This window comes from Pseudorca crassidens, chromosome 8, assembly GCF_039906515.1.
Source record: "Pseudorca crassidens isolate mPseCra1 chromosome 8, mPseCra1.hap1, whole genome shotgun sequence".
Taxonomy (NCBI): domain Eukaryota; kingdom Metazoa; phylum Chordata; class Mammalia; order Artiodactyla; family Delphinidae; genus Pseudorca; species Pseudorca crassidens.
In genome coordinates, this window is record NC_090303.1 from 64,961,748 (window position 1) to 64,987,831 (window position 26,084).

The 26,084-nt window shown below is 36.7% G+C and overlaps 1 protein-coding gene across 3 annotated transcripts in view; it reads right to left on the reverse strand.

Annotated features, from left to right (window-relative positions):
- Positions 1–26,084, reverse strand: part of DPY19L1 (dpy-19 like C-mannosyltransferase 1) — a 95,706-nt gene that overhangs the window by 37,777 nt on the left and 31,845 nt on the right. For all 3 annotated transcript variants that reach the window (XM_067746698.1, XM_067746699.1, XM_067746697.1), the window contains exons 7-10: positions 21,067–21,124; positions 11,401–11,492; positions 7,874–7,973; positions 5,587–5,664 (exon numbers count right to left, since the gene is read on the reverse strand). In XM_067746698.1, the coding sequence (XP_067602799.1) occupies positions 5,587–5,664; positions 7,874–7,973; positions 11,401–11,492; positions 21,067–21,124 (328 nt within the window). The remainder of the gene's footprint in view (positions 1–5,586; positions 5,665–7,873; positions 7,974–11,400; positions 11,493–21,066; positions 21,125–26,084) is intronic.

A 26,084-nucleotide genomic window follows, 5' to 3' on the forward strand; every position in this document is an offset into this window, starting at 1 on the left:
ACTCAGTAAATCCCACTCTCCTTGTCTGCTTTGTTTTCCATAATAGTGTTTATTCCCATTTAACATACTGTTTATCTTATATATTTGATTTATTTCTGTCTATGTACACTAGAATATAAGCTCCACGAGGGAAGAGATTTTTTAAATTGTTTTTATCACTGTTGTATGCTAAGGGCCCAGGAAATGTTTGACAAACAACTCGTGCTCAAAAACATCGGTTAATTTAAATGTGAAGAATAAAATTTGAGGAGTATTATACTGAGAAAATTGAGAACTTAGAAGGTACATAATGAAAGAGAGATATTATAAGTTATTTTAGTATCTATATCTTTTTTGAGTATCTATATTTTAGCAGATTAAAAAAAAGACAACACTGTGAACAACTTCATGTCAATGAATTTTAAAACTGAGATGAATGGGAAAATGCCTAACAACATAAAAGTGCTATAAAATGACTCAAGAAAAAATCTAAATTGTCCTATTATCATTAAACAACTTAGATCACGAATTTAAAATCTGTCCACAAAAAAAAAGTAACAGGTCCATATAGTTTAACAGGCAAGCTCTGCCAAACTTTCAGGGAATATTCCTCCCAATCTTACAAGAAAAAATCTACCACAGACAGAGAAAGTAGAAACACAATTAATTCTATGGGGCTAGAATAAATCTGGTATCAAAATCAGGCAAGTGTAGCTGGAGGATTCTGGAGAAATGGCAGCATAGGGAGCACTAGGAAGAATCTGTCTCCCCACCTAGACAACAAATGCAACTTGACAAACTATCTGATGGAACTATTTTGGAACTCGGGCATCTATCAAAACACACAACTTCCAGGAGAACCCCTAGATGGCAAATTGTAGTCAATTTCAGTAAATTTTAGCTCTTAGCTCACCAGCAGCTATCCATCTCTCATAAACCAGCCCTAATGCAAACAGTCATGCATGAGTTTAAGAACAGACAACGAAAGCAAAATCACAGCAAGTGTAGCCAACCTAAAAAGCTTCTGCACAGCTAAAGAAACAATCAATGATAAGAAGAAGCAACCTACAGAATGGGAGAAAATATTTGCAAACTATATACCAGCTACAGTTAATATCCAAAATATACAAGGAACTCTTACAACTCAGTAGCAAAAAACCCCAAAATAATCTGATTAAAAAATGGGCAGGGCTTCCCTGGTGGCGCAGTGGTTGAGAGTCCGCCTGCCGATGCAGGGGACACGGGTTCGTGCCCCGGTCAGGGAAGATCCCACATGCCGCGGAGCCGCTGGGCCCGGGAGCCATGGCCGCTGAGCCTGCGCGTCCGGAGCCTGTGCTCCGCAACGGGAGAGGCCGCAGCAGTGAGAGGCCCGCGTACCGCAAAAAAAAAAAAAAAAAAAAAAAATGGGCAGAAGACCTGAATTGATGGTTTTTCCAAGAAAGACATACAAATGACCAACAGGTACATGAAAAGGTGCTCGATATCACTAATCATTAGTAAATGCAAATCAAAACCACAATGAGACATCACCTCACACCGGTTAGAAAGACTTTTATCAAAAAGCCAAGAGATAAGTATTAGTGAGGATGTGGAGAAAAGGGAACCCTTTTCCCCACTGTTGGTGGGAATGTAAATTGGTACACTATGAAAAGAGTATGGAAGTTCCTTGAGAAATCTGCAGGGCAGAAATAGAGACACAGATGTAGAGAACAAACGTATGGACACCAAGGTGGGGAAAGCCGTGGGGGGCTGGGTGGATGAATTGGGAGATTGGGATTGACATGTATACACTGATGTGTATAAAATGGATGACTAATAAGAACCTGCTGTATAAAAAAATAAATAAAGTTCAAAAAAAAAAGAAATTAAAAATAGAACTACCATATGATCCAGCAAATCCACCTCTGGGTATATACCCAAAAGAAACAAAAACAGGATATCAAAGATATATCTGCACTCCCATGTTCATTGCAGCATTAGTCACAACAGCCAAGACATGGAAACAGGGTAAGTTTCTATCCATGGATGAATGGATATTGAAAATGTGGTATATATACACAATAAAACAGTATTCAGCTATAAAAAAGAAGGAAGCCCCTGCCATTTGCATCAACATGGATGGATCTTGAGAACATTATGCCAGGCGAAGTAACCTATTCTGGAAAAGACAAATAATGCATGATTCCACTTATACGAGGTACTTAGAGTAGTTAAAAGCATAGACAGAGGATGCAGAATGAGGGTTTCCAGGGCTTGGGGGGAGGAAGGAGAATAGGGAGTTATAACTCTATAGGGTATAGAGTTTCATTTTTGCAAGATGAAAAGACTTGTGGAGATAGACGGTGGTGATGTTTGCACAGCAATAAGAATGTACTTAATATCACTGATATGTAAACTTAAAATGCTTAAGACAGTAAATTTTATGTGTATTTTATCACAATAAAAAAATGGAAAAAATTTTTGGAAACAATTCCATATTTTTTTCCTTTTTAACTATAGGGATTTAGGAGTTTATAAAGCAACTATGGATAATAAGTGACTAGTTCCATAGTCAGTAAGTGACATAATAAAGTGTATATCATTTACCCAGGATAGGTTCTACTACAAACTAAACCTGTGTAATGTTAGTACTTTTATAACTATAACTTTGAGTCAAAGTCCTCATTGATAGTTGCCTATGTGACTGTGTGATTGACAGACTCTAAATGCTTAACAATTACTTGAATTTTTATTGCTATGTGAAAAAAAAACATATTAAACAGTTTGGGGAAAAAACTCAAGTCTAAAAAAGGATAAGTACTGTCCAATACCATTCATGAGATTTAAAACCCTAACAAAATAGTAAATGAATTCAGCAATATAATTAGTATAAAAATTGTTTAGTCCAGAAAAGCATGGTTTCTTAATGTAAAAAATCAATTAATGTAATTCACCACAGTAACATATTAAAGAGGGAAAAATACAGAGGATCATCTAGACAGATGCAGAAAAGCATTTGATGAAGCTGAGCCTTTATTTATTTCTTTGAACAAGTGTTCAAAGCGTAATGAGGACATGTTAAAAGAACAAAGAAGCCAGCAGGAAGTAGCTGGCCAAATCGGGAACAATTCAAGCATCAAAGCAAATAATGAAAATAGGGGATTACATTGCAGTGAATAAAACAGATGCAATTTTTTTCCTTGGACATAAGAGAAAAACTGATGAAAAGTCTGAATAGGAGTGACACAAAAAAGGAAACACAAAGGGCCCATAAACATAAGAAAAGATGTTCAACTTTATTGAAAACCAGAGAAAATGTAAATTAAGGCCATAAGATACCATTTTATACTCTCCAAATTGACAAAATAAAAAAAAGATATAGGATAAGAAGAACTGTTATACGTTACTGTTCAAAGTAGTCTAATCATTTTTGAAAAACAATGCAACATTAAATTGTGAGGTTGAACATGTATTTAATTTACCACCTAAAAATTCTACTACTATGTAAATACCCTAGAGAAACTCAATATATATTCCCCAGGAGGTACGTGTACACCATTATACATAAAAGGAAAACACCTAAATGTCTTTCAACAAGAATATGGATAAATATATCATGCTGTATTTATACAATGCAAAACATAAAGCAAAGAAAATGTCTGAACTCCAGCAACATACAAATTTCAAAAATCTGAGTGAAAACTTATGTCTCACAAAAAGGATACCATTTTATAAACCTTAAAAACAATACTAATATTTAATAATAAAAATATATTATTTAGGAATAAGTAGATGGTAAAGTCATAAAGAAAAGCAAGTTAATTATAATTTTAAAAGTCAGGATAGTGGTTATGTCCAAGAGAAGTGAGGAGATGTGTTCGGGACACACAAGGGCTTCAAAGTAATGATGGTTCCATTTTTCAATTGTAGGGTAGGCTCATGGTTGTTCATTTTAGAACTTCTGTCCATAACTTCTATATGTTATAAATGTCCTATTTATATGTATCAATTGTTAGAGAATAAAAAAGTATATGGGGCTTCCCTGGTGGCACAGTGGTTGAGAGTCCGCCTGCCGATGCAGGGGACACGGGTTCATGCCCCGGTCTGGGAAGATCCCACATGCCGCGGAGCGCCTGGGCCCATGAGCCATGGCCGCTGAGCCTGCGCGTCAGGAGCCTGTGCTCCACAATGGGAGAGGCCACAACAGTGAGAGGCCCCGCGTACCGCAAAAAAAAAAAAAAAAAATATGGCTGTAGTATAAACCCTGACAGTTGGGGATTTTTTCTTCTTCGTAATACAAGTGTCTGACTTAAAGCTTTTATTGCAATCCACTCCAAACATGGCTATCTCTTGAATAAACATATTGCCAGCCACATGACTAGATAAAGGGTCAGGCCACCTGACCCCACTGAGGCTCCTTTGTTTTAGAGATCTTGATTAACTTCAACAACTGACCTTTGGGCCAGTTTTTTCTCTTCCTGTGATGTAAATTCCCACTCGTATGTTTTAAATTCACCCAAAAAAAAAAAAAAAAAAAGAGCCCTCAAAATCCTAGGCCCCCATCCTGGACCCCAGTAAAGGCAGAACTCCAGGGCATGCTTGTTCCCTAACTCTCCCATGCCTCCCCCCACACCCCACGACCTAACTGTGTGGTCCCAGGTGTGCTGTGTAATTTCCAGGTCCTGTAAGTAATAAACCTTGGTTTTTTTCAAAGTTTCCCGAAAATTATTGCTGAAGGGCATCTTGCAATCATAAGAACCACAAGTGCCTGTCCAACCACAACATTGTTATTGATAGGCTGAGACCAGCACAAAACAACAGCATGCTGTAATTACATTAAAATTATAGGAAAAAGAAAATATCAAAATTGTAAGAACTAATGACAGAGAAGACAAATGTTTTTAAAAATCAATATTCATCAAAATCAACCATCCAGGCTTAAGACCTTTGCCCTGGCTATTTCATCAAGCTAGAATATTCTTCTCCATGACATCTACTTAGCTGACTCCCTCTCCTCCTTCCAATCTTTGCTCCACTACCCTCTTCTCAATAAGACCTCCTCTGACCTCCTCATGTGACACCTCAATCTCCCATCCCTTGACACTTGGCCAGCCTGACCTCCTTGGGGTACCATGACTTGTCCTTTTCCATAGCCCTTACCACCTTCTAACATACTATATAATTTACCCATTTACTATGTTTATTATTTATCCATTTCTTCTCCCTCCACTCTTTTAGGATGTAATCCACATATACGCTGGGATCTTTGCAGTTTTATTCACTGATATGTCCCACATGCCTGGATAGTTTGTGCTCAATAAATGAATATTCCACTTCATTTTAACAGAAGGCTCCTGGATAATATACCATTCCATGTTTCTCTTTCACGAATTACCTCTTTTGCTGATAATGTATAAGTTGGGCACAAACTCAAATCAGATAATTAAATTTTCTGGGTGGCCTATTTAAAACAAGGTCTGTTAATTATATCACAGTTTTTGAATAACACTTGTTTTATTTATGGAATTATGTCAAAACTAGTTGCAACCATGAATAAATAAAATACTAATTAGGAGGAGTTTGTTTTAAGGTCAAGGTAAATGGGAAAAAAAAATTAAAAACCATTACCATGTGCATATAAATGATCTTCCGTAATTTGCATATATCAATGTATCCCACAACATATACTGCAAATAATGATGCAATCTGAAATTTAAAAAGAAGTTATATTAAAATTATATATATAATGAATAGATTAAAAAATTAAGAAAAGATTATCTTTATTTTGCCTCAAATTTATATTTATATTGAAAGTAAGTTCTTTAGTTACCCTCTTACCTGCTAATTTATTATTTATTATGGTCAATATATTAATATAGCACATATCAGTTGATTTTTCTCTTCCATTCACATCTCTCTCAATTAACCATGTAAATTATCTACTGTACGGATTATCCAAACAATACTCCTTTTAATGTCAGAGTGACTCTACTGCCAACATGTACAATTACAAAGTGCCTTGCTCAATCAAAAAATATAAAAATTTAATTATAACATGTGACAATACATAATTGGGGAAAGTACATTAAACTAAAAAATAATTATATAATGCATGTGTGTGTAAAAATACACTGAGTTCTGCTTGTTAGTCAGTCTTTACGAGTATCTCCATTAGTGCTTTCTTTCATTTATACAAATATTCAAGTGTTGGGCATAATCAAATTTATCAAATCTCAAACTAGAAGTACTTTCACTAAAAAGGTATTTTTAATTTTTTTAACAGTTTTGAAGAAAACTGTGTATTTACCAAGAATTCTAAGAGTACTGGAGTTATTTATATGCATTAATTCATTATATGAATTAATTGATTAAATAATTTACCTCAGTAAAGTATAGAGAGGTATTATGTCAAACAATGCCTCTCCACCTTTCTTCATGGAAAAAGCAATTCAAATTAAATTCCACGCATCTCCTACTACACAAATATGGTTTAAACAAATGGCAAAACAGCTGAAACTTAAACATGTAACTAAGTTCCATTCATCAAGTTTTTTGTCTCCAAATAATCTACAACAAATTTTCCCAGTAGCAAGAAAAAGAAGGTCTCCCTTGACCCAGATTTCCCCATGGGGAACGTGGCACTGCTGAAGGGCGACAGATATGACACAGTAACTGTGGAGAAGTGTGTTGTTATTCAATGTAAGCCCGACAGAGGAGCACAGTACTGCCTACCCTCACTCCATGCACCTCCCCCTAGTTCCTCCCCCTCCCGCACCAAAAAAACAAAAACAAAAACAAAAAGCAGGCCATCTCCAATAAGTGAAAGGATAGGAACTCTCCCTTTCCACTCCAGGGGCTAAGCAATACACAGCAGGCCTACAGGGTAGAATCTTAAGGAGTGACCCTCAGGGACATTTTAAACCAGAAACATTTAAAATGTCCTCAAACTAAAGAAGACAAAGGAGTCTAAAAGATAAGATCAAGGAAAGAATGAAGTACAAATAGAGCCTCTAAAAAAAAAATGATAGAAGCAGCAAACTTGATGTCTTAAGTAGCAGGTAATGTGTTAAGACTCTTACATACATGACCCCATCTGATCCTAAACGCAACCCAATACAGTAGGGTCTTTCATTTTCTCTACTTCATAAATGAGACAACTGAAACTAAGAAAAGTTATGCAGTTTGTCCAACTCAAGCAGCCAGTGAATAGAGTTAGGACACAAATCCAGGTCTGACTTCATTTCTCAAGCAAGACATCTCAAAGAACATTAAAAAGCGACTCTTATACTGCTTTATACGAATATGAACATGGCCAGTATAAGAAAGAAGTAGAAACAGTGGTGGCAGGGAGAAATGAGCACACATTTTACTCCCTCTCTCAATAAGCGACCTTTACCTTGCTTTATAGACCTCTATCCGAAGGGAAAGAGACAGACAGAGTACGTGGAAAGATGATAAATATATTACAGGCTGGTAAGGGAGTTATATAAAACATAAATTGTTTAGCTATTTTTCCTATGTTATCCTATGTGTATTTATCCTATGTGTAAGAAAGTCCAGTTATTCACAAAAACATTTTACTTAAGATAAATACTACAGTCTCCTTAAGAGAAATACTTAATGTTATAACACTAGTTCTCTTTTAAGCAAACTAACATTTTGCATTTTGAAAAAAGATAAGCATTCTTATAAACTTGAATTCAATAAATGCATTCTACTAGTAAGTAAATAATTAACACCCATTAATAAGTAAATCATATATTTCCCTACCCCAAAATTTCTTTCAAAATATGGACTAAAAAAGCTTTTTAGGACTTAGAATCATATAACATCTCAGTTCTGTAATTTTAGACAAATGAGTTCTCATAATCAAGCTCACTAAGCTTAATTCGTTTTAAAAATGTAAGCACCTTACCTGAGTAAGAAGTACAAACTGAGCAAACTGCCATGGAAGCATAAAAAACACATTGGAAATGCAGAGTGCAATCAAGCTTCCTCTGTAAAGTTTTGTAGCCCTTAAAAAGATAAAATAAGTAAGTTTAACCAGAAAATATTCTAGCATGGCTCCAAACCACTGCAAATTAGAATCTCTAAACATGATCTGGTTATAACATAAACCAGATATATAACGAACCAGTGGATTAGAAATTATACCTCCTGACACTCAATTACAACAATTTCCTGTGAAAAGTAAATCCCCAATATAACTGTAAAAAACAAAGCTTTCCAAGGAGAGAGAGAGCACCTAGGTCAGTGTATCCATTGAGATTTTTCAAACTATATTTTGGTGAATTCATAACCAAACGTATTTAAAGCTGCATTCAATAGATTCATTTGGAGAGACAAACGATGTCTATGAAAAAATCACAGAAGTAGCAGATTCTAAGTGCTAAGTATTCTGCAGACAAGCAAGCAAGTATTCAGGATACAGGCTGAGGAGCTGAGGGAGGTTTTGTGGCGGATATGGGATAAAAGTTGGGTCCTGCACAGGTAGGACACAGAAAAGAGGCAATGGCAGGAGCCCTTCTGGAGTCACATTCAGAGGCTTTGCTTTGGTCCTGACTTGTATGCAAGGGATTTTTAGGAGGGTGAGGTGATTCTCTCATGCTAGTTTTAAGAAGTACTTTTCTCCTAAATCAGTGAACCACTGTGAAGCCCCCAACATGCCTAACATCTTCACTGTGGCTGTTATTAGGTGATTTATACAAAACTGAATTTCTAAAAATACTTAAAATTCAAAATTGGACAAAACCAATTTGTTAGGATAAAATATCTTTTTAACCTTATTTGTAAATGATTTTTAGCATTAGGAAAAGTCTATTCTAGCTTTATAACAGTATCCTTAGTACCTGCAGCCCACATGAACATTGCTCAGCTTCTTCCTGGCTCACTCAAGGCATTCACCTCTCTACCACCTCACATCAAGAGATGTCAACTCTAGGTGGAAACCGAGAACTAGAGGAAATGGCTGCTCTACCAAAGAGAGAATTCAGTAATAAAGATGAAATATCAGAAGACTTAAAAGACCACTAGAAATTAGGCTGTCATCCTTCAGAAGAAAGGTAAGAAGTTTACCACAACTCTAGGAAAGGAGGATGTGCTTTTCCCCAGCAAAAAGGACTGCAGTTGCCAAGAAAGCAGAAGGAAGATGTCAACTAGAGAAAAACAAGGAGAATGATAAAAGCCCTTGAAGGAAGGAAATTCCCTTACCTAACACTTTTTTATAAAAACCAAAAGTAAAGACAAGAATGAGGAGGTGGATGAGGCTGAAATGACAATGATTAGGAGGGTAAAGAAAACATAAAGAGCTTACCACAAAAGCACGTGACAAACAAGACAAAAGAACCTAACAGAACTCAGTCCCTGAAGCCAAGAAACAGGAGTTGGAGTAGCTCCACTTTGGTCAGTAGAATAATAGCCTCCAAAGAGGCCCACTACATGGCAAAGGGGAATTAAGGTTACCAATCAGCTGATCTTCAAATAGGGAGATTATCCTGGATTATCCAGGGGGGCCCAATGTAATCACAAGGGTCCTTAAAGTCAAAGAAGGTTGGAGTAAAATGACTGCTAAGAACTCAATCCACCATTGCTAGCTTTGAAGATAGAGGGGGCCACAGGTCAAGGAATGCAAGCAGTCCTCTAGAAGCGAAAAAAGGCAAGAAAACTGGTTCTTCCTTAGACTCTGCAGAAGAAGTGCAGCCCTGCCGACACCCCTATCTTAGGATTTCTGAGTTACAGAACTGTAAGATGTAACATGATAAATCTGTTTGTGGTGATTTGTTACAGCAGCAATAGCAAAGTAGCAGAACCTTCTACAGTACACCCCTCGGTATGGATTAAAGGAAGCAACCCTTCGCAGGTGGAGCAGCACCGTACACAGCTGCTCAGATCACAGCACATCAGCAAGGGAATATGGGAAGAATCAAAAGTTTGCCATCACTGGATTGAAGACAGAAGCAGAGGCAGAACAAAAGCAGAAAGTAGAGATTGATGGGCAGTCCACTGTATTGGAGAAAATACTGTATTGGAGAATACAGTATTGTATTGTATTGGAGAAAAAAGCCAAGATCAAGAACGCAGATGTGGAAACACAGCATGTGCAGTGATGAATCAGACACTCATACGGCACAACACTTCCTCCTGAAGTGTTTGAGAAGGAAACCTCTATCAAAGTGCCCCAGAACTAAAGGTTATGAATTCAGAGTTCATCTTATGTGAAGATGCTAAAAAAGTTCTAATTTTCATAATAAAAGAGGAATTTAAGGGACAGCAATCAGGCTGGAGTTGCAGAGACTTTAGAAGTTAATACAAAAGCTGCCACCCATCCCACATTCTGTGAAAGGCTGGTCTAAAAACCCTACATAAGAGACAAAGCCATGTAATGGCTCTGTTCCTGTTGAGATCATCAAGGTAAATAGATCATTCAAAGGGCTTGATGTAACAGACTTCAACCAGTTCTCCTGAATTCTGCTGATCACTGAAAGGAGTTCTTAGTCTGGGTCATCTTCAGATTTTCATCATGCTCTGTTCTGTTCTTTCATAGACCCCGTTTTGTTTTATCTTCACCCTCTGAAACAAGGCAGCATCAATCTAAATTCAATATCTGTCAATAACGAGGGGAGGGAAATATTCTCGGTCCAACTCTCTCCACTCTTGTAGTGAGAAACATGGGAGGGCTCAATCCAATCCTGAGTTTCTAGCAGGAATTATCCTAGCATACCTTTGTCTACTCATGTGGTTTCTTTCTACCCCTACTATCCAGTTCTCAGGGATGCTAAACAAACACAGAAAGAAGAACTACGTGTATTAATGTACCTGACCACACCTATTCTATGAACCGTTCTTTGCTTTGAAGGGCTATAGCTTATGGGATACACCCTACTGCCACCAGCTTTCCCTCTTCTATTTTTGGGAGGCTGCTGTGGTGGCAGAAAATGGCTTGGGAAAGTAGAGATTGCAGAAGAAGTGGAAGCAGCTTTGCTGCTCCTCGAGCAGTACCTGTGGACCACTAATTAAAGGAAAGAAGACTAAAAGGCAGATCAAGAAAATGTTTTGGGTAGTAAATATTTTGAAGTTATATTTTTTTTTTTTTTTTGCGGTACGAGGGCCTCTCACTGTTGTGGCCTCTCCCGTTGCGGAGCACAGGCTCCGGACGCACAGGCTCAGCGGCCATGGCTCACGGGCTCAGCCACTCCGCAGCATGTGGGATCTTCCCGGACCGGGGCACGAACCCGTATCCCCTGCATCAGCAGGCGGACCCTCAACCACTGTGTCACCTGGGAAGCCCCTGAAGTTAAACTCTTAAAACCCCTTTATGAATTCAACCTAGCAACTGCATCAACTTAATTATTTTATTACACTTTTTATACTGGAAGTTTAAAAAATTCTAGCTTAAGTTATTCAATGCAAAACAAACAACTACTAAAGATAAGACAAAGTTACCTGAGAATATGAGTCACAAGCAGCATCTGAAGTACAAGGAATGGATACGAGAAGCTTTCGCGGAGAGGAGGTGTCCACATCACACGGGTACACTGAAAAAAAATTCATAGTGCATGGTATCTTTGCTAAAATTGTTGAGTAAGAAACACCAAGCGAAAGCTGCTATGAAGTTTTTTCTACAACTTAATGGTGTGCTGGAAAACAAGCTACTAACTTTTCTACCAACAGCAAAACTGGAAGATACACATGGCATAAGCTCTTGAGCAACAGTAACATCATGAACTGTCAACAACGAAGTCCTAAAAAACTTCAACTGTAGCCTAAAAGGAAAGTAGGGAAAGCACCAGCAAGAAAATGTTCTGCCAAAAGTAAAAACACTACATTTGAACTGGTTTTGAAAATGAACTATAGTTTGTCTTCTTTCACATGAATTTCAGCAAAACTCTCCATAAGCAATATTTCAAAACTCCCTGTGGTCATCACTGTTAGTATTTTTACTGACAATGCTGCTTAAAAGGAGCACTCCATCTTTGTTTTTACTTCTTCTTTGCCCAAGCCACCCTGGGCTGCAAAATATTTAAAAGCGGCACAGGGGATCAAATAAAATCACAGAAGTCCTTAAATAGTTAAGTATCAACCTTTCTGAAAAGCTTACTTTAGACTTAATTAAATAATGTAGTATCCCAGTATGAGACTCCATCATGTTTCTGCATATATACTAAATATATTAATAAGTCCATCTTTCAATTTAAAGAAAACTGCACCGGATTAAATGTAAACAATTTGATATTACTACTACTAAGCTCGTCACACTAGAAGAAATAATTATATCTTTCACGTCAAGCAGGGCTACTTCAGAGACTATGTAGTATTACAAAGACCACAGTGGCAATAAGTCTTTCCTTTATTTTAGCTCTACCTCAGACTGTTAGATATTTCTTCTACTGCTACAGAAAGTCTGAGCCAATTTATTCCTCTTTTTTTACCAAAACTCAGCATTCTCTATGAAATTAACATAAATATCTATTTATAAATGAACTGTACATACAAGAGAATATGAAAAGATTGAAAAAGTCTTTAAAAATATATATTTGTTTTTACTGAAATGCAAAGTAAAAAATCTGTTAGTTTATTAGATTAACTAGAGATTTCAGTATGATTGACAGTAGAGATATATAAAATTTATAAGGCTACCAATCTCTATGCAAAAATGAATAAGAAAATATTTAAACTATGTAATACACAATTTGAAAACTTTCTTCATACAGACTGTTCACCCATATTTATTTTGTTACCAAATACAACTATGTTGTCATCTCTTAGAAATTCATTTCTCTTAATAGCAGGAGTAACTCAGTTTGCTAAAACTCGATTACATCCTCTGTAAAGTAAGGATAAGAAGGCTCAATTATAAATTAGTAACAAAAAGCAAGGTTTTCTCCTTCTAAAAAGTTAAGAGTGAATGAATTCATACGTATGTGAAAGTGCTTCTTATTGTTTCTCCAATAACACAGGGTGCTTTACTAGATCTGGTACTAACATAATTGCTGTTCCAGATGACACCATATAATATGAGAATAGTAAACAGATTTGTCTTAATCATACCTTAAATTTCAACAAATAAATATTTTTTATTTAACTATAATTTTAAATAGAAAATAAAAATCTATCGTTCTCTTTATAGGTTCAAATGTTAAGAATGAAAGGAGGAAATATACACACGTGAACTGCTTCAAAAAGGGTTACACAAATGTATTCTATACTCTGACAAAGAATAAGAAATTCTTTAATTGTGAAAGTAAACTCAATAAAAAATCTTACACTGTTTTAATTGTCATCATCCACTAAATACTTTTCAGCACACACTTCATAGCATTGAATAATACTGCAACATAACACTGCCTAGATATTGATGACAACAGGCTTTTAATCTATTTTCTGCTTGGTGAAGGCTGAATTTTTTAATCATCTACTCAAGAATCAAAAATGAAGAATTTTAGCAATAAACAGCTTCATTTTTCAACCTCTACTTTCAAATAGTTTACTTATACTCTTAGAGATCTAGCATAATCTAATTGATTTCTCTTCACAATTTAAAAATAGGAATAGAACTGACTAGTCAATTGTAAGTTATAGTCAGTATCAAACAGATCATGTTTAAGGCTTGTTCAAGAGTTTTAACTACAGTTAACCTTTGTAGGATCAATTGTAACTTGTTCGTATAATGTTTGGGTTTAAAACAAATTATCCCACCTCTGACTGCTGCACTGCTATGTTAGCTATAATATTGCTGTAAACACTATACTTACAAGCGATTCCAAAAAAGATTTCTGAACACCATGGGTTTGGCTACTCTTTTTCTGAGAATGGTGTAGGTTTAAGGATTCAGCTATCCAGATGTCAACCATAATAACGCTAGGTGCAACACCTATCGTTTGAACATCTTCCATCTGATGTTACTTAGGGCAGTACCATTGTTTAGGTAGACCCTTAGCTTGGCATGGGCTTTGTGAGGCTGATGGGACTGCACCTTGATAATAAGTCAGGTAGCTTTCTTGGAGTTTGTCTCTTTCTATACCATGTACTGACATGCTGCCCAAATAACCAGTCAGTTACAATTTGAATCTGTAATACAATTTTGGCTCACACAAAAATTAATGTTTCAGTGATGTATAATTGTTATTAGTAAGCTTTACCATCTTAATAAAGAATTTCTACTGGTTCTATGAAAACCTTTTTTATCTCTGAACTTCTAGGATATCACCATATCCTACCATAAAGTTTGCACAGAACTTCTGTGAAATCAGTCAGCTTTGTTGGATAAGCAATAAATTACATCTTCATGACTCTATCCTTTATAGCAATGACGCAACCTGACCATTCCTTACTTATTTAAAATATAAAAAGCTGACAAGATGTTATCAATATCAACTCTACCATCTTACCATGTGGTTGTAAACTAAACTTCTCAAGGTTATCAACATAATCAGAGTTCTGTATACAGTATGAAGGTATTTGTCAAGATACAAAGGCAGTATAAACTGAAACAAATGATTCTAACTGTATTAAATGGTAACATAACAGAGAAGCAAAAATAATCTATGTATATTTTGAGCTGTTTTACTTTTGAACTCTGTACCCCCTTAGTAGAATATAATCTTAGGAAAAAAAAACAACAGCAAAGAAATCTTAAACCTTACTTAGTAGGTTTGTTATTGGTAATCGTAATGTATTAATTCTGAAACTATTTTGTGTATATTACAGAATAAAGCAAGTAAGTAAATACATTTAGATTGTGGGGAGGGAGGGGATACAAATATGGAGTGGGAGAAGGCAGGGTTTATACTACTAGATTACTAGATTAGAATTATTGGAAGAATCAGTATGAATTAATGATTTTTGCTAAAAGGACCTAAAAGTCATTACATCCAAGCAGTAATAAGCACATCAAGCACCCCACTTGTGGTCTCTAGTTACCATTTTCCACTAACAGGATCCAAGATTCCTTGGAAAATAGCTGATTCCACATCTGGGGGCAAGACAGTACGAGGTGATCTTGAAACACCTTTTTGTGCAAGAAAGTAAGTGTTGAAAGAACACTGAGGACATATCAAAAGGGCAGAGAATAGTACCCCTCCCTCCCAAAAATACACACACACACACACACACACACACACACATTTGTTAGGAATTAATCTAATAAAAAATTTGCAAGACACAAAACATTGCTGAAAGAAATTGAAGAAGATTGATATAAATGAAAGATTACCTATGTTTATAGATGGGAAGATCTGATATATTCAGAATGTCACTTCTCCCTAAATTGATCTAGAGATCAAGGCAATCATAACTAAAGTCCTAGCAGGTTGTAAATCTACTGGGGGAAGGAGGAATCATGGAAAGCTGATTCTAAAATTTATACGGAAATACAAAAACCTGGACTAGCTAAAGCAACACCGGAGAACAGAGTTGGAGACTTTTTACTACCAGATATCAAACTTTTAAAGTTACAATATTTAAGATAGTGTGATACTGGCTTAAAGATAAATAGAAAAATAGAACAGATTTGAGAGTCTAAAAACAAATCTACAAATATACAGTTACTTGATTAATGACAAAAGCACCACTACAATTCAATGGAAAAAGAATGGTCTTTTCAACAAACAGTACTAAGTTAATTGGATATTCAGATTGGGGTGAAGAAGCAGTGAAGAACAGGGAGGAAGCAGAGAGAAGTCACAGTCTCACACAGTGCTTAGCTTCCAGGAACTTGCTGAAGTCGAATCCAGTGATGGACTGAAACTAAAAAGCTAAAACTTCACCCCCTCCAGATTCAATTGCTGGTAAGATCAAAGAGATCATGCCCTGGGCTGAGCATCTGGGAAACTGGAGATTGAGCCACAGAGCAGAAATCTCCTTAATTCATTTGAAACTGGAGGTAAACTAAAACAAATTAAAACCACAGCCCTGCCCAGCTTAGCAAGACTCATGGTGGGATCAAATTGCTCAGGCCCTTACCCTACATACCTGACACAGGAAAAGATAATCCCTCTCTGGGAAAAAAACAAGCAAAAACAATTATCTACTTCAGGCTTTATCATTCTTTTATACAAAATGTCTTGCAAATCTATGAGACATGCAAAATACAAAAATATAACCCACAATCAAAAGGTAAATTCTAGTTAAATCCACAGATAATGTGAATGTTGGAATTAGCAGACAAGGACTTTAAATTTAAACTTAATAATTAGGTTTAAAAATTTGCAGGAAAAGATGGACAGAATGGGTAAACAGACAAAAATTTTCAACAGAGAAATGGAAGCTCAGGAAAACAATGAAATTCTAAAATTGAAATTTATAATATCTAAAATAAACAAGTCACTGGATGGGCATTAAAGCAGACTGAATATCAGAATAAAATACCAATGAACTCAGGGATATGGCAAAATAATATATCCAAATAGAGACAAAGAGAGAAAAAATTAAAATTAAAAAAAAATGAAGAGAGTATCAAAAACCTATGGGATAACATCAAAAGTTGAACATACATAGAATGAGAATCCTCAAAGACAATAAGAGAGAGAATGGGGAAGACAAAATATTTGAAGAAAAGATATTTGCTAAAAGGTTTCCGAAAACTGATTTAAATTAAAAAAAAAAAAAAACCCACGGAACAAAGATGTTCAGTGAAACTTAAGCAGGATACATACAAAAAAGACCAAATTTAAGTTCATCACCATCAAACCAATAAAAATCAAATATAAAAACAAAGCTTTAAGGACTTCCCTGGTGGCGCATTGTTTAAGAATATGCCTGCCAATGCAGGAGACATGGGTTCGATCCCTAGTCAGGGAAAATCCCACATGCCGTGAAGCAACTCAGCCTGTGAGCCACAACTACTGAGCCTGCGCTGTACAGCCCGTGAGCCACAACTACTGAAGCCTGTGCACCTGGAGCCCATGCTCCACAACAAGAGAAGCCACCGCAATAAGAAGCCCGTGCACCACAACAAAGAGTAGCCCCCTGCTCACGGCAACTAGAGAAAGAAAGCCTGCATGCAGCAACGAAGACCCAACACAGCCAAAAATATAATTAATTAAATTTTAAAACAATGACCAAAAAAAAAGAAAAAAAACAAAGCTTCAAACCACCACAGAAGATACACATTACATTCAGGACAACAATAATAAGAGTGACAGATGACTTATGAAACAATGGAATCCAGAACACAAAACAATGACACTTAAAGTGCTTAAAGATAAAGCTTTCAATCCAGAATTCTTATCCAGCAAAAATATACTTTAAAAAAATGAAGGCAAAATAAGGATGTTTTTAGAAAGGCAAAAGCTAAGAGAACTTATGGGCAGCAGATCTTCACCACAATGCTAAATAAAGTTCTTAGACTAAAGAGAAATGATACCAGATGAAAACCCAGATCTGCAGGAAGAAATGAAGAACACCACTGAAACCCAAACTAAAACATCCAGTTATTAAAGATGACTAAGAGTTAACTAGGCACAGATTAAGAGATACAGGGGGAGGGAAGTATACAGGGCTAGGAAACAGCATGTGCAAAGGCCCTGAGGAAGGAAAAGGAACAGTCCTTTCTGGGAACTAGAGGAAGGAAGGACAGCAGGACTGAGGCAAAAAGAAAATGCCCTGGAGTAGTGAGACGCAGAAAGGGCCAGGTCACGAAAGATACTGCAGGCTAGTTTTCTACTACATTAGAAGTTAGTTTTCAAATCTACATCAACAGATTCATTTCCAGCTAAGACTAGCACACTCTCTGTTTTTGGACTTTTGGAGTTACTGTAAGTTTCACAAATAGGCACACCACTCAATAGTCTGAATAACACATCTTGCACTTACACTATAGTCCAAATTAATGTAAAAAATATTTAAATCATGTCCCTCTTCTGCAGGTAACCCTCCATGGCCTTTCCACGTGCTCCAAATGAACTTTACAATGACTGACAAGACTACAGAATTGGCTCCTTCCACACATCACCTCCCGTCTTTCACTGTTGGCCTTATCCCTTCCACTCTCTGCTCTTCCACAATGGCCTCCTTGCTTCTCCCCAAATAAACCAGTATTCCCCCCACCTTAAGCAGAGGATTGTTCCACCTTCACATGATTATCCACAAGGACAGGGGTCTTTGTTTTACTAACTGACACATCCCCAGCATCTACAAGTCCTGACATACAGTAGGACCTCAGTATATGTTGTTTTAATTGAGTTGAATAAACAGAAGACTCAGAATAAATATCCTGGCCAAAACTTTACCATCATTAGAAAGGAAAGCAAGGGAGGGAGGGAGGAAGGAAAAGAAATTAACAGTCAAAAATTGCAGAAAAAGGGCTTCCCTGGTGGTGCAGTGGTTGAGAATCCGCCTGCCGATGTAGGGGACACAGGTTAGTGCCCCGGTCCGGGAAGATCCCACATGCCGCAGAGCGGCTAGGCCCGTGAGCCATGGCCGCTGAGCCCGTGCGTCCGGAGCCTGTGCTCCGCAACGGGAGAGGCCACAACAGTGAGAGGCCCACGTACCGCAAAAAAAAAAAAAAAATTGCAGAAAAATATTGCATTTAGTTTTTTTTTTAATGTACCCATCTAAATGCTTTAAAAGCTAAGCAAAATTGTTAGCTTTCATCTTAGCAATAATTCTCAATAGGGACAGAATCAACATTTAATTAAAAAGCTTGGTAAGTGAAAACATCTGCATAATTTTTATTATGAAATATATAAGCTCAATATTATTGATAATTACTATGAGCAATTAATAGCTCCTTTACTGTGTTTTCACACTTTTTAGATTTGAAGGTTTTAAATTTCTGTTTTAAATAATTTGATTAATCATTTACACTACATAATTTGCAGTTCTTTTATTAAAGCAAATATTTTCCCTTGTAAAATCATCTGAGAAAAAAATATTTTAAAAAGTACATCTTACACTATCTTAGACTCAAGTACAGAGCAAACTAAATAATGGAAATAGAAAAAAGCAGGTAACAATTCACAACTGTTTTTTGGCACATAAACCACTCACTCACATGATTTAAATAACTCTTCTAAGAAAGAAGGGTACCAATTAGAAACTGGCTAGAAATTCCCGTGAAGCAAACACTGACTCTCCGGAAAAGTTCACTAAATGCATTAATAGGTACTATCAGAGTAGATGCTTCCCCCCTTATAAAAACTATGTACTTTAGGCAACATTTTTAAAAATCAGAAGAAAACAAGGGTCTGAAAATTGTACAATCTGAAAACCAAAATAAATATAAAATTATAATAAAATAGATTTTAGTTACTTGAGTTCTCAAGATTATTTTACCCAAAACTGCAGTTTATGTTCTAAATTTTAATGTCATTACTCAAAATGGTTACTTTTCTACTCTAAAGCTATAGTTACTGATATAAATACAATTATCTACTTGACTAATTCAGTAAAACCACAATTCTAATTCTAATCTCATTTAGTTTACCTTTTCCTAAGTGGAATGTGTTCCCTAAGCATGTTTCAGTGTACCAAGTAGCTAAAAAGTATCAAAAAAAAACCTCTCAACCTGAAAAATGAACTGAATTGTCTGAATTTCATTGTTAAAAACTGAAAAGACTTTGTCAAGAATGATGTTCATGCTACATGAGTATCAAAATTATTAGAAAAATGTAAGATCAGGAATTAATAACCTCTAATTTACACTGAGAATATTTCTGCTTAAAGACAGTAGTATTTAAAACTGTGCCTTGGCTTCAAAATTTACAACAGTCCCTTTCCTCTCAACATCTCATTGTGAACCCTCAATGTTCCTTTCTTCCATTGTTAAGCAGTTATTACCTATTTCTTAGGTCATTCTCACAGATCTGTGCTTCCAAAAGGTTTATGGTCCAACGACAGCACTGAGCAGCATCCACAGTCAAAAAGAGCCAAATAATTCTTTTTTTCTTTGCTCAAAATTCAGATCAAATCAAGTAATTGATGTCATATTGCAATCATTTGTCAAATGCTCTAATCCATAAAGCTTTAAGTTTCTGTGATTCTAAATACTAAGCATGTGTTAGTTCAATTTCCATCAGTAATCCACTGAATAATATAAAATTCAACCTTATGTCTACAGTTAAGTTTTTGCATGACTACTCTTAGAGCTTTGTAACATGTGCATATTCAAATGCTGTAGACACTTAGTGTAGAAACACATAAAAGGAATGAGTTACTTCACACAAAGCAACCTGACCTTTCCTTTCTTTCCCTTCATACAAAACTTACCATGAAAGAAAACTGGACAGAGATATATTACTAGAAATTCATTTACAACTATAATTAATTTCCTGGAAGGATTTCACTGGCATCTTGAATTTATATTAAAATTTAATCTAAAATAAGTTACTAATGATAATATAAACAATTACACAAACTAAATTATTTAGCAGTAACTGTGTGTCAAACATTGTTCTAGGCACATTACGCATATGAATTCATTTAATCTCCCCAATAATCCCATGAAATGGATAACATCATTATGCCCGTTTACAAAGAGGAAACTAAGGTGAGATTAAATGGCTTGCCTAGGTCACTCAGTCACTAAATGGAAGAGCCAGGATTTGAACACAGGTAACCTGGATCCAGAGTCTATGCTTTTTACAATGCTGTTCTCTTTGGAAAGCCCTTGGATACGTGAAAATTTATAGATACAATAAAATATTCTGCAAAGGATACTCAAAAGTATATCAAAGTTGAATTGAAATGCATTAAACTAGAAACATACACTATAGCTCCTACATCGAAAAGTTACCCTGACACAGGAAGTTAATGGATACATGGCTAGCTTATTTGCGTCATAGTTAGAACACAGTGTTAAATTATATATAGAATTAACACAGACCCACTATTTCTTCAGGCCACTAAGAGATGTATCACATAAAAGATATAATGGTCATGAAAAGTTAAAGATAAGTGCTAGTGTTTAAAAAAATGAATCAAAATAAGATCAAACATTTAAAGAATGCTACTATAGATTACATTTAAAGAAATTAAGGAAGAAATTTATATTTCTATTAGTAAAATCTCCTAAAATTTTAAAAAATACTTGACTGACTACCTAAAGAAGAAACTCATATTTCTAGAAGTAAAATTCCCTAAAGATTTTGAAAATATTTGTTGACTACCTACCTCTCCATGATTGAAAAAGAAGCACAACACTGTAACCAGGCCTCCTAATCGACTGCCGCTGGAAAAGAGAATAAGAAAATGTAACTTGAATAACAGAAAGCAGGTCAATCTTAATAAAACCTTGAAATAACAGAGCATGATAATCTGCCAGTACTACAAGAAGTTTTAGCCACACTAGAACTCTACTATACTTATTTACAAAACAGCTTATTTCCTCTAAGGTATCATTAGCCAAAACAAGTTTTATTTTAAAAAAATCATTTTCCATCTTCAAAATGTACAGAAAAACACAAACTGACAAGAAATAAAAAATTCTTAATAGTCATGTTACTGTGCGTCATGCAACCTGACCTGTCTTTCTCTTCTTTTTTTTTTTATCCTTTAGTACACATATTAATTTGTGTCCCTCAGCATTTCTCAAAGTATTTTTCTTGGCATATAATATATATTCAGAAGAGGGGATGGGAGCAAGTACAGAAAAGTGCTTAATGGTCATAAAGCTGGAAATCACCACACTGTCTCCTGCTCTTGCAAATTCACAAAGCATGTTAGCACATTAAAGATTTAATTAATTCAATATTTCCCAAACGCAAGCTACTTTTATACATGCTTGGGAAACCTAGTTTACAGATAAAGTTTTATCGTTCATTTGTTTTCCAAAAATTGGGAAATACAACACAAATATCAAAATATGAAAATCTGGCGTATAACTCTAGCTAAGAAACCACAGTGGTATAGTTTGGCAGTCCTAACAGTTAAACCTTCATTTGATCACGTAAGAGTGAAAACATCCCCATTCTCCTCATCCCCTGGCCAGAAGCATTTGGGCAGGTGAAAGTAAGGCTGTTTTTAGGTTTGTTCCATCGTTTCTTTCATCTCTACTATTGAGGTCTTTTTACTCTCTTTAGCTCATGCTGCTTTCTTGTTATTTTACCCAAATATCCTTCTTTCTTTCTTTCTATCCATCCAGCAAATACGTATATAACACAGAGAAGTAACAAAGAATCAGACATAGGTATTCTAGGCCATTATATTTATTCTTCAGGATGTATGAATGAGGAAACACAGAAGAGATACATGAGATGGCAGGGATAATCCATATAGCAAGAACATACACCTTCTGCATCACCCCCAGAAGGAGAAAGGAAGGGCTGGGATCCCCAGCACATGGGGCCAGTCAGCCAAGAGGAAGGTGAAGTTTGCATGTTTAGTGGCAAGGAGTTTACAGAGTTGCCATTTTCCCTAGAGTCAGGGCACAGAGTCACTTGCTGCTCAAGAGAACAGGTAGCAGGGCTAAAGGCTTGAGGAAAGGGGGGAAGGGGATGTCTGAAATACCACTTGCATTTAAGGAGAGAGGTAAGGAGGGAAAACAGAAGGACTGTAGAGCCATCTTTTTTTTTTTTTTTTTTTTTTTTGCGGTACGCGGGCCTCTCACTGTTGTGGTCTCTCTCGTTGTGGAGCACAGGCTCTGGACGTGCAGGCTCAGCGGCCATGGCTCACGGGCCCAGCCACTCCCCGGCATGTGGGATCTTCCCGGACCGGGGCACGAACCCGTGTCCCCTGCATCGGCAGGCGGACTCTCAACCACTGCGCCACCAGGGAAGCCCCAAGGCATTCTTTTTATTTTAATAGATGTCAAATATTGCACAGTACAAACACACTGCAATTTTTTCAGCCCTTTTCCTGTTATTGGTCATACGAATGTTTTTCAATTCCTTGCTATAGTTTTTAAAATGTTAAAATAACATCGCTGTACATGTAAAAAAAAAATGGTGCCTTTATTTCTATTGAATAGACGTGTGAGACTGCCAAGTCAAAGAACGTGAACTTTCCAGAGAAGCCATTCCAGTCCACACCCTCACCAATGTATGAGGGGTACGTATCTCTATAACACAGCACCCAATATGCCCAGATCCTTTTACATTTTGCCCATAGGAAGGGTGAAAATGTTTTGCTCACTGTTATTTTGATTTGTTCTTCCTGCCTATTTGTACAAGGCATCATTTTACTTTTTTAAAAATTTTTTTATTAATTTTTATTGGAGTATAGTTGCTTTACAACAAAGCATCATTTTAGTGGGCTGTTTTGTTCTGTTTTCTTCATTTACTCTTCTGTGAATTGTATATTCACATTCTTGTCTGTTTTCCTATTGGATTCTCTGTTTCCCTATTTAAAGATTAGGGATACAAATTTTTTTACTGTCATGTGTGACAAAATCTTCTGATATAATTTACAGTGTATTCTGTCAGAAAAAAATTTTAATTTTATGTAGTTAATTTCATAGTAAAATGTCAATATTTTAATTTATTTCTTCTGCATTTCCTGTCTTGTCTGTGAAGGTCTTCCTTACCTCAAAATTATATAGTGTTCTAATATACTATAGGTTATGGCGCAGCATCTTCCATGATTATGTAGACACCTTTGCTTAACTAATAAAGCAGGGAGGCAGACTTTCTGGTATATTCAGGCCCTGCATAGCCAGGAGGAGAGAATAAACTTTGCTTATCTACGAGGAATGTTCTAAGTTACAATCACTAGGAAATGATATGACTTGCAATAAATCCAAAGTAGTGTTCCCAGCATTTACCTTCCTACCCTCCGATCCTTAATGACTATCACATAGGTCATTTTATTTTGCTAAACAGAAAAGATGTAGTAATCAGAATACTTAAAATTGATTTTTTTTTCCATTACAGTTGATATTTCAGCATTCCCTAGTGGTTAAAAAAAAAGTTTCTTCTGCAATATTACCAACTACCACCTGTGAGAAAACATGAAAGTTCCTACTGTGCAAATTTGAAAGGATTCTGAGCTTGGCAAACAATTACCACATTTACTCATACATCTCATTAATCTTTTGAGCCTTGATTTCCTTAGATATAAAATAAGGGGGTGAGAATGTAAAAGATCTTAAAAACACTTTTCAGTTCTAACGTTTAATAATTTTATAATTCTCTTCTTTCCCAAACTTTTCAGTGAAGCAGATTCAAACCAATCATCACATTTTGGTAGGCTGTGTTAATCTCAGAGGTTTCTACCTCTATTTACCAAAGAATGATGAAACACGCAAAGTTCAAAGAGAAAATGAAAGTAGTAATTCAAAATGATATTAAATTACCCTTGGAGTGAGTTTTCTTGCTGTATAAATGCTTAAGAAACAGCATATGAGAGAATATTTTGGAAAGAAATCAATTAAGAGGATTTCCAGTCTCAAGTTTGAGATGTAATCCTCAGCACCTGCTAGCCCACCAGGCCTGGTTGAGAGCTGAGCATCTTCCCTTAAACTTAGAGGCAGGGATACTTTGGAGCATTAAGGAAAGAGAAAGTAAAGGTGAGAGAAAGAATGAGAATCAGGAAGGCTGAGAAAAGTTCTCAGCTTGGTCCTGCCAGTCTGTTATAAGCAAATCATTAATGCCTTTAAATTAACTCTTTGTCTGCCAGGGCCAAGAAAAATAATATTTTATTTACTAGATTGTGAACTTTCGATACATCACTGCAGCTGTTGGAGTGCCTAATACTGAGCCTCTCCTAGGGCAGAGATTCAAAAGGTATCTGAAGAGTAAGTGAAAACATAAAAACTATTCAATCAGAAGACTGTTGGCATTCATTTTGGGGGAATCTTGTGGTCAAACATACAACATCTCACGTCATTGCTACTGGGACCTCCATTCCATGGTGAAAAACTTCTTTCCTCATCAGCCTCAGCCTCTACCCAGATGCTTCCTTCTCCTGCCTTGAAACCTCACCTTGCTGTGAGAGTCACTCTGTCATGCTCCTGTATTGGCTCTTGACCTGGAGGTGAGGCCAGCAGCCACCTCTATTGTCACTTCCAGACACTGCTCCTGAGCCCTTCATTAAACCCTGCTCATCTCAGCTCATTTCTTCACTTGCCCTCCTCAGGGCTGTTATCTCCCAACACTCCAGCTCATTCCCCACTATTCACAGCTTTCTCCTTCCTCACAGGCACTCCTAGCTTCTTAACCCTCTGTTGAGCACCACTGGAGAAAATTACACCAACGTGCAAACCTGTGCTGTCCTAAAATTATTTTAAAAAGAACAACTCAATCACAAAGCCTCATGAACTCTGCCTCCCAAATATCATGGAGTCTGTCCGCTTCTCTCCATCCAACCCCCACTATACTAGCTCAGGCCACCATCCCCTTCCACATGGACAATGGCAGCACCTTCCTGCACACCTTCACTATATCCAGGCTCACTCCTCCTACAGTGTATTCTCTACATCATGCCATCATTAAAAATAAATTAATACGATCACACTAACACTATCCACTCAGTCCTTCGTTGGCATCCCATTGTTCTCAGGAGGAAATTCAAACCCCTAAACACGTCTAAAATGCCATGTGGGATCTGGTCCTGCATACGCTTCCAGACCCCTTTCACTATTCTTCCTTCTTCCCCAAAACTTGTGCTCCTGTTGCACTGTCCTTGTCACAGTCCCACAGTGTACAAATAGCCCTGTGGGGGACTGGACTGATGGCAGAGCTGAGGCAGTCCTAGGGAGAGAGAATACCATGGTATCCTAGTAAGAGAGATGCTGGGATGTCCCAGAGAGACAGAGAATGCCAGGGTGTCCCAGGGAGGCAAAATGATAGGGTACAAATAAAGAAGTGCAAGGACGCCAGAGATATTCTGAAGGAAGAAACCAATGGGATTTTGTGACTACTTGGATTTCAGAGGTAACTAAAGGGGATAGTCATGGATATCTTCCCAGGGTTAGACCTGGACAACAAACAGTGTGGTCAAGTGTCATTTGCTGAGGGACTTCCCTGGTGGTGCAGTGGTTAAGAATCCGCCTGCCAGTGCAGGGGACACGAATTCAATCCATGGTCCGGGAAGATCCCACCTGCCGTGGAGCAACTAAGCCCGTGTGTCACAAATACTGAGTCTGTGCTCTAGAGCCCCCAAACCACAACTACTGAGCCCACACGCCACAACTACTGAAGCCTGTGTGCCTAGAGCCCATGCTCCACCACAAGAGAAGCCACCGCAATGAGAAG